We start from the raw sequence: 14,760 nt of genomic DNA on the forward strand, positions 1-14,760 counted from the left end.
ATAATTTGGATACTAGCTTGAGTGTATCACAACTTTGTTTTAGAGTTGTGAGACAATGCTGCAGTGAGGATTACTGAATATTATTCATAATTACTTTGTACTCTGTATTTACAGATTTTTTTAAATGCTGAATGTAAAAGACTACCCTTGTAAAAAAAGTGCAAATAACATTTACAGGCAGTGAGTTTGAACTCCATGCTTGTCACTGTTGTTACTTTGTTTAACAGCAACACAAAAAAGTTACCTTTCCAGTAGCTTAGTTGTAAAAGGAGAATACTTCACAACCAGTACTACTTGTATTAATTTTCCAACATAATCTCAAAAAAAAAAAAATACGTAAAATTGAATTCTGTGCAGTTAGGATTGTGCAATTCAGTTCTTTTTTTCTTCAGCTCACCTGCAAAACAATAGGGCTCACTGTTTGGCAACAAAATTCTGTGTTTACAATTAAAAGCAAACAGATAAAGTTGTTGCACTCTTGGACTGAACTGAGTTACCTCAAACAGATTAATGTGGACAAAGTTACTACCATCTGTTGTTTGTTTGGTATACATGCTCTGAAAAGGTAACACAGCTTCCAAGTGGCCCAGTCTGTGTAACAGCACCTCAGGCAAAATTTAGATAAATGCTTTGAAAGCCTCAGAGCAGCCAGGGGTTGATTGCCTGGACACAAAAGTGTAATCCACTAAAAATAACGGGGAGCTGAAATTCAGATTATGTTGTAAATGGAAGTGTTAGTCCTGGTGCTTTACAGTTGCAATCTTTACTTCTACTTGTTATAGTTGGGATTTTTTGATGATTTTTGTGCTAATACCGGGCTGGAGTTTTTTGTTAGAAGTTTGATACTCATGCCCAACACAGCAATGCCAAGTTCATGTAATCTTCAAGTATATGCAAGGTGACTATTTTATGATTTATAGCATAGCCATAAACTTTAAGCAGGATGAAGTTACTCATTCACAAATTCTTTCAGAATAATTGTTTATGCAATTATTCAGTCTCTTCTGTTATTTTTACTCATTTAGGTCCTTGTCTGAAGCCATGTCAGTGGAAAAAATTGCTGCTATCAAAGCAAAAATCATGGCGAAGAAAAGATCCACTATCAAAACTGATCTGGATGATGACATAACTGCTCTTAAACAGAGAAGTTTTGTTGATGCTGAAGTGGATGTAACCAGAGATATTGTCAGCAGGGAGAGAGTATGGAGGACAAGAACTACAATCTTACAAAGCACAGGCAAGGTAATGCTCTGGATACCGATATTTTTATGATATTTTTATTCATTCTTACCTCATTACAGTAAGCCTAAAATGTACCTCAAAATACTTGCTTCAGCCATTTAAAAGATGCCAAGTAATTGCTTAATTCCTCCTAAAGCTGTCTTGAGCCCTACAATTGGGAGGGCTGTATGAAAGTACCTGCAGGTTTGAAACAGACAAAAGTGGGGAGTAACTGGTAGGAGTAGCCACATGTGAACACTGGAAGTTCAAAGGCTGCTAAGCTGTGGAAAACACCAAAGAAGTAAGGAGAGAAAATGCTAAAACGAACAAAACCAGGAAGTGTTGCCAGGAGGAGGCTTTTCTGTGTATTTTTTTCGCTTCATGCTCCTTTAATCCATGTCTTGAGCTGCACTTGGTTATGTGCCGGCCCAGAACATGGTTGCAAGCACAGCTGAAAGCTTGCTCTCTTTGGACAGTAAGGTTTGCTTTATTGCAGTGATACTTGGCACTAGATTTCTCAAGGAAGCAGTAAGTCAATTTCTGAAAGATCGCAAATGTCTGTTTTCTTGAGGTTATTGTCAAATTGCATCCTTTGCCTTCACTTCTTTAAGTAATGTCACAGGAAAACAATGTTTAGAAGTAAACGAGGTCCCAGTTTTCATTTGTCTTATTTTTAACAGTATTCTACATAGCGTTCGTTTTCACAACCTGGTCTTGCGGCATTAGTGGTAGAATAGTTTCATTCAGGAATTATGGGGTAATTACTAGGTATGTGGCAGGTACCTGCATGCTACATGCAGAGTGAGTGTCGCTTCGTTGTGTCTGTGAGGTTTGTAGCAATCTCTCTGCTGAACGGTTGATAAATGGGTAAAAGCCTTTAACGTTTTAGTCATCAGAAATGTTTGTACTGAGGGAATTTGGGTAGCTTTTCCTCCTTAGCGAATCATTCATGGCATTCGTATCTTTACATGTCTTCCAAGGAAACTTGCAAAGATACTAGGGAAGGAGTTGAATGTTTTATTGTAGCGTCCTTGTAATAACAGTGAGAGGAGGTGGTGATTTTAAGCAAAACCTAACACAGGGAGAAAGACAAGAAATAAGAGATCAAGTTTGTTCTTGGACTCTAACATGCAGTTGCTTTAACTAGCCTGATGAATATAACAGGCATAAAAGCAAGTGTTTATTTGTGTTTATGCAGGATTGCAGGAGCATTCTTGATAGCATGGACAGAAATCATCGAATGTTAATGTTTATATTTTTGTACAAGTAACAGTGAGAGTAAGTAGATGGGGAAACATCATTTGTTACCCAGGGCTGTGATTTATCCCAGAACAGCTCAGGGTTTTTTCTTTGTTTGTAGGTTGGGTGGGAGGGGTTTTTGGTTGTGTTTTTTTTTTGGTTTTTTTTTTTGTTTGTTTCTTTTGTTTGGGGTTTTTTTGTTGGTGGTTTGTGTTTGTTTTTTTTTTTTTACTTTCTTGAAAATTGTTAGGAGACTCTGATATATTCTCTCAGGCAGATCATTCCTTGTCTATTTGCCTGTTCATCTAAAGAATTTTGATCAGGGAAGCATGATACCCCTCTGTAAATGCTGTTTTGACTTTTCCATATGATACTTGAATTGCTAATGTGCCCGATAATGCTTTTAATTGTAAATTTTCGCTATCTGCTTGGTATAGATTTATCTGCAGTCTCTTGAATCCTCCTAGAATGTGTAATAACAAAATTGACTTCAACAGCAGTTTACATACCATATAGTGTCTGACTTTTTAATATCTGAATTCGTTTAGAACTCCTGGATGAACGGCAACAAAGTGCGAGTGCCCCAAAATGTCAATTTTATTGTTTCTTTCCAAAAATTGCTTGTCTGAGGAAGCTCCTCAAGCTGTCTTCTACACAGAGAAAAACTCCTATGTGTGAACTTTCCCAGTGTTCTCTGTAGTAAACAAAGATGCAGAGATAGATTATTTTCTTTTTGCTGTGGACTGATCTTCTTAGTGTTTTCCTTTTGCATCTTAAGCTATCATCCTTATCAGCTTTCTGGCAGATTTCCTCTGTTTTTGATGTGTTTGAAAAAAGTACTAATTCCTCCAGCAAGATGCTCCTCAAAATTCTATGTAGATGGCAATAATCTTAACTATATTTGTGGAGTATTTACTGTTTCTCCTTTTGGATACTTTCTGATTCTTGAGTTTGCTTTTTACTTCAAATAGCCTTTGTTGATTTATAGAGCTGTTCCAGGATTTTTTCTTGAAGTCTCCAGTGATGTAGTGTTCTTTTTTACCATCTTTAGAAGTTTTCATGACACTTGCATTCTGCCCTTTTAGATGCTGCTTTTAATGATCTTTTGATAGCATCTTCATTGTTACGTAGCTCCCCTAGCTGAGATTAAACAGTGGTGGATTTTTTCCTGGCTGTAGGGTTTTTTTCTGTTTACGAGAATGTTGAATTTGAGTGCGTTGATGCTCCTGTGTATTCTTCAGCAGCTACCTCTCTAAGGTAGGTACTATGGACTAAATCAAGAGATGTTTTTCCTTTTGTGACTACTTTGGCCAGTTGCTCCAAGAAGTTATTGCTTAACGATAGCTGAAGAATTAATCGCTGCATCACTTCCCTTCTTGACACTTATCCAACCCACAAAGTAACTGCAATCTCTCATAATTAGTTTTCTTTTTTGGAGGTCCCTGTACTGTCCCATTCATATTGGGAATATATCCCTAATGCTCTAATGATTTGGGACAGGTTATCATTCATTTACTATCATTACTTGGTTGTCATTCGTAGTTTATTTGACTCTTAAGCTTTCTATAATGCATGACACAGGTCCTTTATCTGTACGGTGGCCTATGTTACCCTCTTTTAATCAGATGCTGCATTGATCCTCGACTGTATTTTTACTGATTTTGTGAGGTTGCTATTGTTTGTAAAAGGAGACATTTCAGCTCACCCGTCCTCTTTTGTTTTTAAGATTTCTAGAATTTATATTTGTCTGCTTGCTTATTTTTGTGTTTTGCTTAGAACTTTTTGCTGAGGTATTTTCCCATGGTTTCCTGCCTGATTATTATGCAGTTTTACCTTCTTTTGGAAATATGGTGTTTGATTTAATTGCTAGTGGATGAGTCATGCTGCACTGTCTGTTTTAAACATCTGTTGGCCTTCCCCAAGTCTGTAGTGTAGTCTTCTAGATTTTATGAATAATGTGACATTTTTATGTAATCACTTTTCAGAGCCAAATTGCATCTGTTTAGTCTAAGGGGTTTTTTTTCCTTCTAATAGTAGCTTAATTTTAGAACTATTTGAGAGGGTATATTGTTTAAAGCAATTTAATTTCAGATTTGACTAAAGGCGTGCAACATAACGTTGCTGTTTTGGTGAGTCAACTGACAGTCTAAACAAGTGAAAATTTAGTCAGATTCCAAAAGCAATAAAAGTGCTTGATGCTAGAGCTGCTTTTGAATTCCTTTACCATTCTTTTAACAGCCACAATTGTTGTGGGCTTTAAGAAATTAATCTCTCCTGTTTGTCCTCACTCTTCTTGCAGTCCAGTTCTCCTTAATCTTCACAAACACACACAAAAATCAGGGTAAGGGAATTGCTGTCATCAGACCCGATAAAGCTGGATATGCTGGGGAGGAGAAGCAGTTACAGGTGTAGGGAGAGAAGTTTAAAGAAGAAAAAGTGGAAATTATTTAAACTGGAGATTGATATTTGCACAAAGTGTCTTACTGCTGTAAGTGTCTCACTGGCTTTTTTGCTGGCCTTTTTTTGTGTAAAGCAGACATAATTTCGGATGCTTACTAATGTCATGTTAGAAGGATATGAATGAGTTCTTGACAATGTGGTCACGCCATTGACGATGGAAGCTGGTCCTGGAGAACAGGTTAAGTTTGTCAGATTTTCATATATGTTAAATCAGTTTGAACTGAAATATTGTCTGGTGAAGGTATGTCAGAATTGATATTGACACTTTTGAAACTGCAAATCTTAAGGGAAAATACTAGCAAAATATTACTTTTGTCACTTTTTTATTGAGAGAACCTTTGTATATAGAACTGGATATCTTCTCTGGTAGCTAAGGTTTTGAACCTGTACATGGAATATTTACCATCATAAGTGTTTGGAGTGTTAAGTTTTGAATTACTGCTTTACAGAGATTTCAGTTCTGTTGTGTACATGGTTTTAGATAAATGTCTGGCTGTTTTGTAAAACAAACCATTGAACACCTAGAAAAAAAAACTGTGTTTAACCTGAAATTGATTCCTTCCTTTCATGTCCTTCCTCTCTCTTTCCTTCCTGAATAATACTTTGATTTTTATAATCTCCTTCAGCAAGCTTCAGCAATCTTTTCTGAAGGAAAAACCTCCTCATTCCCTCTCTCCTGTAAATGTGTTTGTGACACTTGAATTCTTCCTGTAGGAACAAATTGAAGTAGCCTGAACAGGATTTTCAGCATTCACAGGTGTATTTGGAGGGTGTATTTTTGTTGGTGACTTCTGATGGTTTTGTGTGTTGGGGTTTTTTTTTGGTTTAAGTCTTCCAGATTGCTCAGAAATATTTCTTAAATAAGCAACATGGTAACTGGGTGGGCTGGGTTGAACATGTTCTACTTGTGTGTAGAGAAATCTTAAAACTGCAGCCTTGGAAATGCACTAGTGAATACCTTGTGAATTTATACTTTTTCAAATGAACCAGTGTTCTCATGGGAATAAAAAAACTTTCATCCTTTTCTTTTTAGGGATGTGCTAGCGATTATTGCTAAAACTTCAAATTTTGAGTAGCACCTTTCAGTCATATTTTCTTACAGTTGTGAGTGTATTAGAATTACCTTTTCTCGAGTGGACTCTAACCCTATGCACATGAGAAATAACATAATCCATCCTATTGAATATATGGTAAGGCTTAAACGTTATACCACATAACCTTTCAAAGTCACTTTGACTAAGAAGCTGGAATAATTGCTGTACAGGCTTCACATATGTGAGTCCATATACAGACACATATTTATATATCTGTGTGCAGCAACTGCATGGGACTTGTCCAGATGCTGGTTTTGTGGATTTCTCGGCCTCTTTTAACAGTTCTGTAAATCCCTTCTTTACTGTCTTCCCTGAGCCTTGTGTAAGTCTTTTGAAGGCATTGCAATGCACTAGGAGTCTAGAGTAACCTGTATGGCATCTTAATGTTATTGTACACCTTGGATATGTTCCAGGGAAAAGCACTGAAGTAGAACCATATAAATTGGACATGAGAAATCTGAATTTGAGGTAAACATTTTTCTAATGGAATTAGCTGTGTATAAAATTGAAGAACGATCTGATGTGGGCTCCTTATGCAATTATCTGTTAATAATGGAAAAACTATTTAGAGTGTTACTACTTGGTATGGGATCAGAGTTATGTGAAACTCAGTCCCTCTAGCTTAGTTCATAACCTTTGAATCATGAAATTGTATCTTGTCAATATAAGATTGTTTCTCTATGTACATATTACTTGCTAGGTCTAGGTTGAAATATTGAAGCAAAGGTCTCATTACTTGCTCTTGCTTCCCTACTGCAGACTGACCAACTTGATTCTCTCACAATGTGGGTAGTTAGTCTTCTCCCTGCTTAATATTTACTGTACCAAAAAATTAACAGATAGTATTAAAAATTCATAATTCAGAATATATATATATATATTCCTCTTTCTGTTCTAATAAAGCAGGAAGTAAGCTTGAATCAAATAAAATGTTAGTTTTCTACCTTAATCCTGGTATTTCTATATTCTTTGTTCTTATGTGAAAACCTTAGGCTAGGCTACCCAGCAGATATTTCTCTTAAGCTTTATTTTTAAAGCACAGGAAACTTACTTTGCATAACAAGCAATTTGTTTAAATAAATAACTTTTTTCTAAACCTTCATCAGTTTTCAGATTTGATATCTTTAGTTATTGAGACCCTGTTGTAATGTTCTAGTTATCTGTACTTTTCTGTGGATAAAAAGGTTGATGATGCCAGTGTATTGTGTATCCATAAAAAGGACATTAATACAGAAGGGATTGGACTCAGCTCTAGCTTCATTTTGTAGAACATGACTGTGAGTTGTATGTATTAAATTCCATAATCTTGATTTTATTTCCCCACTGCCCAAGCCTCTGGGTATGTTTGTGTGCATGGTGATGAGAAGTCCAGAACTAAGATGAGTGGAGTTTATAGCTGATTTGGCTACAGGGATTAGCGCTTCCCTGGTATGTGACATTTACCTTGGATGTAACCCACAATTGCAAATTTATCTAATACAGTGTCTTGCTCTGAAATATTTCAGAATATTATTCCTCTGCTTTTCTGTATTCCTGTACATAAGTATTAAATAGCAGGACTTTTCATTTTTCCTAAATGAATCTCATCTTTATGGTGGTCAATATTTTTAATTTTGTTATCGCCTGGAAAATATTACCACTGCGGTTAGTATTTACATGCTTTATTTTTTAAAATAGTCTTTTATTTGTAAGGTTGATCCTTTTAACAGTAACTAACATATTTGAACTAAATGCTGTGAGAAATCTTTTTCAGTTACTTTCAGTTCATATTTTTGTTCTGATACCTCTTGAGCAGTCTTACTAGTGAAGTCACCTGTGAGGGGATTACAACTGATTACAACTACAGTTATAATTATAATTTCAGTAAAATCTTTAATATGATCTTGTAACTGGAAAATATTTAAATCAAAATATTTTTATAGCAAGATTAATGTAATATTTTCATAACTTTTGACAGCTAAAAGGTCTGAGGGTAAAATTTTGGGAATTTTAAAAGAAATTGATTGTAAAAGCAATTTTATACATAGGCTCTAGGTGGCAGAGTTGTTCTGTGTTCCTGAAAGTCACAACAGTGGTGAATTTAATAGCAAAAAGATGAAAGTGTGCCAGGTTAATAGCAACTAGTTTCCTCATTAGTGCTTTCAAATGGAACAAGCGTATGGTTTTTCAGTGGCTGTGCACGAGTGTAATGACATGGTATAGCTTAAGTTCCCAAACTCAGCTTTATCCTATATTAGCTTACATAGTAAAACTGGGAAGACCATTATATTGCTACTAGGCACGAGTGCAGACATTTTGAATACTGCACTTAAAGGAAAGATGGGCCAGATTGTAAAAATTGTACTTATATTGAACAATACTGAATCTTGTTTTGTAAATAGGTACATCGAATTTGTCAGAGAACTCTGTAGAATAAAGCATTGTTTCCTGAAAGAAAATTTAGGTCTGCTGTAAAGTAACTTCACCATTCTTAAGCACTACTTCTGTAACTATTAGAAAAAAAAATACATTTCCATATGCTGCATTCATAGGAGAAATAAACTCAGATTATGTATGAGGGGGATTTTTGAACAGATTTTATGCTGTGCTGTATCTTCAGGATATTATAGTGTTGTTGCTCTTTCATACTTCTGAATCAGCCTTTGTGCCATTTCAAATTAAATGTTTCTGTTGTCTTTCGTATAATAGTCTTGCTATAAAAATTTAGTGAAGATAATACGGAACAAGTGAGGAGTGGAACTTCTTACTGAAAACATGCTCCACAAATACACAGGGCTAATAGCTGTGTTTTCAGTTCAGTGCAGTAAACTATGGTAATACTTGAATGAACTTTTTGACTGGCACATAAAGAAATGTGCTTTGATTCCCAGAGTAACTTTTTGTGAAAGGGAGTGTCTGATTCTTTTTTTTTTTTCCCAGCAGTTAGTAACAAGTTCAGTTTTATTAATAGGGGTTTTTTTGTGGATTCCCTAATATGACAGTTTAAAAAAAATTAGGTAGTATACTCTGCTTCAGTTGGTTAGCTATATAAATTCCAGTATTTTATAGCGAATTTTTTAAACTACTATTCACAGAATCACAGAATGTCAGGGATTGGAAGGGACCTCGAAAGATCATCTAGTCCAATCCCCCTGCCGGAGCAGGATTGCCTAGACCATATCACACAGGAACGCGTCCAGGCGGGTTTTGAATGTCTCCAGAGAAGGAGACTCCACAACCTCTCTGGGCAGCCTGTGCCAGTGTTCGGTCACCCTCACCGTAAAGAAGTTTTTCCTCATATTTATGTGGAACCTCCTGTGTTCCAGCTTGCACCCATTGCCCCTTGTCCTGTCAAGGGATGTGACTGAGAAGAGCCTGGCTCCATCCTCATGACACTTGCCCTTTACATATTTATAAACATTAATGAGGTCACCCCTCAGTCTCCTCTTCTCCAAGCTAAAGAGACCCAGCTCCCTCAGCCTCTCCTCATAAGGGAGATGTTCCACTCCCTTATTGTCTTGAAAGAATAACTAAGATGAACTGTTTATTTAGGTGGTTCTTTTTAAAATTGTCTGTGTGGTAGTATGCTACCTGTGTCACTCATCACTCATACTGTTGTATGACTTAGTGTAGTATGGTACGTACAGGTCAAAAGTGTATGGAGAATAGTTGGAGAGGTACCGTGAGCTCTCTGCAAACATGCCTGTCAGTGCAGTTGAGCATCTTGTGCGTTTTATATGTTATTCAAATGAAAGGAAGTAAGGAAAATGGGAGAGGTGCGTATGTAATTCAAAAAGGAGGATTTAGTTCATCACAACTGTATAATTCAAGATTGTGTTTCTAGCTGTGGCCTTTATCTGAAGGGTCCTTGTGTAAGGAGATGCTGGGTCAGAAACGCTGGAAATTTTTATGGTCTGAATAATCACAGAAAATACCAATAGTTCACATAGCCGTTCTGCCAGTATATTTGCATGCTTGCAGCCGTCCCTGAATATCAGTCTTGCATATGTCCGAACTTTGATTCTGAGGGCAACCTAGCACACAATGTGAAATGCAGTGCTTTAGGACTATCTTTAAATTAGAAGAGCAAAGAGGAGAGAAGATCAGCTTCAATGTTGGTGAACAGTTTGAGTTGAAGATACAGATTCTTAGGCATAGGAGAGTGATGCTTTTAATGAAGGACTCCAGATTTAAATATGTGCTTTAAATTTAAATGTGCAAAATTTTTTCTTGTAAATATACAGTTCATCAGTTCATGTTCCATCTAAACAATTTTTAAATTTCTGCTGTACTTTTATGAGACCACCTGAATGCTGTTCACATATTTCATGTCACACAGTACCTAGGAATTGCTGAAAAATGTGTGATGGGAATATTGCATTTCTGGTACCACATCATGCCTTTCAGTCTGTCAGTGCCTGCATAGGACTTAGCAGTATGTCTAAGCATATGAAGCAAATGCATAGAGAAGTGTGGTAGGGGCTTGATTCTTCCTTCTCCAGCCCTCCTATAAGTTTGGACAATGTTTATGGCATTCTGCAGCTCTTGGCCATCCTGGGTTGCACGTCCAACAAGAAATCCTTATTGTCAGCTCAAATAATAAGTTTATTAGAGTTTAGAGGGTTGTTTCTAGGCTCTTCTCTCTCTGCAGTGAAATACCAGAATGTAAAATCTGATTTAAAATGGGTTAAAACTCAGCTATAGGAAAGTTTTGAAGCCCTATAAGCCATCCATGCTATGTAACAGTGTATGAGCTTCTAGTTTTATGTTAGATTTAATCTATTATTTTTATTCAGATAATTGAGGTGAAGTATACTTTTGCTTATTTTTTTTGCCTCAAGAATTGTTTCCTGTGATGTTGAAATCAATATTTCTCCTTGATAATCATTATTAGAAAAAAATTTTTTTTTTTTTTGCTAGGCTGATAAAGCTGCTATTGTGACTAGAAGTGTTTGTTAATGAGCCTTAGGGTTATGGCTAGTTGCAGAAATTAAATGTAGGTTGCAGAATGAAGATTGAAATTTTTCAGAATAAATTGTGATATATTTAAATGGAAGTATTTTTACTACAAAAGGATTTTTGTTAGTGATGTAACTTCATTAAGTCTTCCCCAGCAAAGCAGGCTGGTATTATTTGCTCTGGTATTTCTCCTCAAACAGCCTGGTGATAGTAACTTGGCTTGGTGTGTGTTAGTCACTGGGTTGACAAGGGATAGAGCATCTGTGCCAGTAAATTTTGAGAATTTACATACTGTTGCAGGCTTTCCTAAAGAATACGTGTGACACTTTCTGTAAGATGATTGACTATCTTTATCTGACTATAGCTGCTGTTATTGATTGTCTTTTGGCTACCATTACATCTAGTCCTCTTTTTAGCAGCATGCGTGTGGATGGGTGGAAAAGTCTGTTACGATAGGACTTTATTTACAGAAATATCAAAAGCCCAATTTGGTAGTTGCTGAAACATTTTGCCTCCTTTTTTTTTTTTTTTCCCCAATGTGGTGAATTATTAATCAGGTATAGACATGGTTGGAATCAACAAAGAGAGCTTTCTTGGGAGTAGCAGCACTCTAGGCAGCTAACAGCACGAATCGATGGACTTGTCCTTTTACATACTAAGAATTTTCTTAAGCATCATTTTTTAAAGCATTTTCAATTTTTTTTTTAAGACTTGGTGCAGAGAAACAGATTTTCCCCCCCTCCCCCCCCGCCTCTGCTCTGTCCCCCAGATCAGAAGCTTTTGGTATTAAGTTTAACTAAATCTAGGGCAGAAGCTAAGGGATGTTCATGTTCTGATGTCTGAAGGGACGAACAATGAAAACTTAGCGGTCTTGCAACTCTGCAGGGCTTTGCAAATCAGTAGGTACCTGCAGTGGACTTCTCAGTCACTTTTCTGTCACAGTAATGTAATCTCTCTTCCCTGACCAAGCCAATGAACAGTAAGATGATATTAGTGTGAGTGCTTGTTAAAGCACTGCTGTTTTTTCCCCTTCCAAACAGATATTAGTTGTGGCCTTGGGGGACCTGCATTTTTATGCTGTGGAAAAAATACTTCATCAAGAAAGCGTTGTAATTCCATGCTTATTAACAACTTCTTTTCAGCAGATGGGAGAAAATCCTGTTGTTTTTTTTACCTGAAAGAATTTAAAATTCAGTCCAGGACACACAATTTCAGGCTATTAAAATCTGAGATGCTAAAATGCCTTTGAAAAATTCATAATTTGAAATTTAAACTCGCTTTAAGAGTATGTTAACTGTGGGTTTTATGAATGAAATATGGATGTGAAAGCTGGTTGTAGCTTCCTTGTGACTGAAAGAAGACTTGGCTTCTACATGGACAATCACTATTATAAAATTTCTCCTCTTGTTATTTAATTAGTTCCTCCTCCTGAATTTCAGAAGACTGAGTAGCTTGTCATTTCCAAGAGACAGTATGTGATGAAGCACAGCAATGACAAGAATTATGACTGATATGCTGCCCAGTCCACAGTTTGGGACAAATCTCTGAATATCCAGTAAAAAGCATGTAGTTAGACTTGTTTTCTGAAAAACAGAGCTGATTTTGAGTATTCTCATATAATTGATATGTGCATGGCTCACAGCTCTTTAAAGTGGTGTTGTTTGTTTCCCCCTCCCCCACCCTCCACCCCCCCCCCCCCCCCCCCAGCATTTTTCTGACTCAGAAGAACTTCAAATACAGTTTTGTGTGAGTTCTTTCAGTCTTTGTGAAAAGAACTAGGTTTGCTCAAGGAATGGCTTTGCATTTATAAGTGGTTTCTGGTGGTCTTCCAGTTCCTGCCCCTCTGGCTTGGAGCAGATTGACAATATCCTGACTGAGGTCAAGTGAACAAGCTTAGAGAAGCTTTGCATTACAACTCTCTCTGAATGATTTCTAGAGGATCTTTAAGATCCCTTCCAACCCAAACCATTCTATGTTTTCTACAAAATTCACCCCAGAAGTCTTTGTTTTGTAACTCGTGTATTTGTTTTGTAATGCCAGTGGTGTTAATTAACACCACTTCAGTGTTAGTATACTCTGGAAGAATCTAAGCATTTAGTGAATACTTTATACTATTCTGCACCAGTAAAAAAGCCGTTTGCCTTAACTGATGAAAGGTTTCTTTTACTGATGAACCATTACTGAAAATTGACAGTAATGACAGACATTGTGTACACATATCTCTGTAGCTTAAAATGCCTATTGAGTGGTAATGTAATAAACATGCCTTTCAAAAGTTTAATTAGCATTTACATTTTTGTTTAGAATAAAGCAGTCCTACTAATATTACCAGGAGGAATGTGTTTTAAAAACCTTGATTGATATCATTTGTTCAGTTGTGCCTCAATGACTTGGTTATCTGACAAAACACCGCATGAAGTTTTTGGAATTATCCTGGATCACTCCTGAATCAAGGATTTGTGAATGTGATTTCTGTACTTGCATCCTCCAATTTAAAATGGAAGGCTCTACTGCTTAAATTACTTGGTGCCAAATGGAGTGAAGGCATAATTCAAGACAAATATTGAAAGAACTGCACCACAATGTGACGGGGTTGTGCCTTTGGAGCGTTAACAAACAGTTGAAGCATGTTCTGCTTTGCTCAAGAGCCTTGCTGGAAAGCGCAGGAGGAGGCTGCCTGTCTGCCTTGCCTCAGCTGCTCTGTGCAGGATCGGGGAAAGCCTCCCAAGGGCTCGTAAGGAGTCTTCCCTACAAGTAGCTGAGCATGCTTGGGTGGAGGAAAGCTTGTAGTGCAGGGTTAGGCAGACAGAGGGGCTGTGCCGGAGACATCCTGCCAGGAGGCCAAAAGCGAGCGGACAAGCTTTCATTAGCGAATACATACCTGTGCCTCAAGAGATGAGACTTGTCCTGGAAACCTTGGGTAAAAGTTTTTCCTTTTTGCTACAGCATGAACAGTTCCAAAGGGACTGTAAGGGCATGGTAGGCAAGAGAGGATAAGGAGGTTACAAGCGCTTTGTGAAGAGTTGGTTTACCTTGTGGTGTAATGAAGCTGGTTAGATTTAGCAAGTTTGGGCCTTAAAGAATAGGGGGTAACGATGCCTTAAAACTCTGTTTATGTTTGGATTCTGTCACAGAAAAGTAATTGGAAAACATCTATTTAGAAAACTGGTGCACTAGTTCTGTTTTTCTGTGAAGCACAAGTTAACCAAATGGTGTCTTCTACCTATGTTGTTATTACATGAAATGCAGATAGTCAGCAAGGTTCACAGGTATCTGAAATGTTTTTCAGAACTTTGCCAAGAATATTTTTGCAATTCTTCAATCAGTAAAAGCCAGAGAAGAAGGCCGAGCACCTGAGCAAAGACCTGCACCAAATACAGCACCAACGGTAAGAGCAGCACTTGGATGAATATGAAGGCTGTGACACCAAAAGTGAGAGTGCCTTGTCATTATTAGATATGAAATTTGTTTTGGTTTATTTCCAATGAATGCACAACTTTCAAGCATAACTTCACAGATATTCTTTGACTTAAATTATATTTATTGGTATTTAAAGAGTTGAATATATTAGTTTAGTTTGTTCAATATGTTCTTGTTACTTAGAGATTAAACTGCTAGTGCCAGCTTCTGCATCTATCAAACACTAGTGACATCCTGCATCTATTTGCAAAAAATGTATTAGATGAGACTGCTGCCGTTTCAAACAAAATGTTTTGCTGTTTTTCTGACAGATAGGGTAGCAAATGTTTAAGGATCGGGAACATGACTCATGAGTGGGAACAGCTTGAACCAGCTTTCTTTTGCCTGT

The 14,760-nt window shown here is 36.9% G+C and overlaps 1 protein-coding gene across 1 annotated transcript in view; it reads left to right on the top strand.

Moving 5' to 3' along the window:
• CDC73 (cell division cycle 73) overlaps window positions 1–14,760 on the top strand; it is a 111,757-nt gene that overhangs the window by 11,250 nt on the left and 85,747 nt on the right. The window contains exons 7-8 of the mRNA XM_068416960.1: window positions 1,026–1,242; window positions 14,242–14,340. Of these exons, the coding sequence (XP_068273061.1) occupies window positions 1,026–1,242; window positions 14,242–14,340 (316 nt within the window). The remainder of the gene's footprint in view (window positions 1–1,025; window positions 1,243–14,241; window positions 14,341–14,760) is intronic.

The sequence above is a fragment of the Nyctibius grandis genome, chromosome 21 (genome assembly GCF_013368605.1).
Source record: "Nyctibius grandis isolate bNycGra1 chromosome 21, bNycGra1.pri, whole genome shotgun sequence".
NCBI classification, from domain to species: domain Eukaryota; kingdom Metazoa; phylum Chordata; class Aves; order Nyctibiiformes; family Nyctibiidae; genus Nyctibius; species Nyctibius grandis.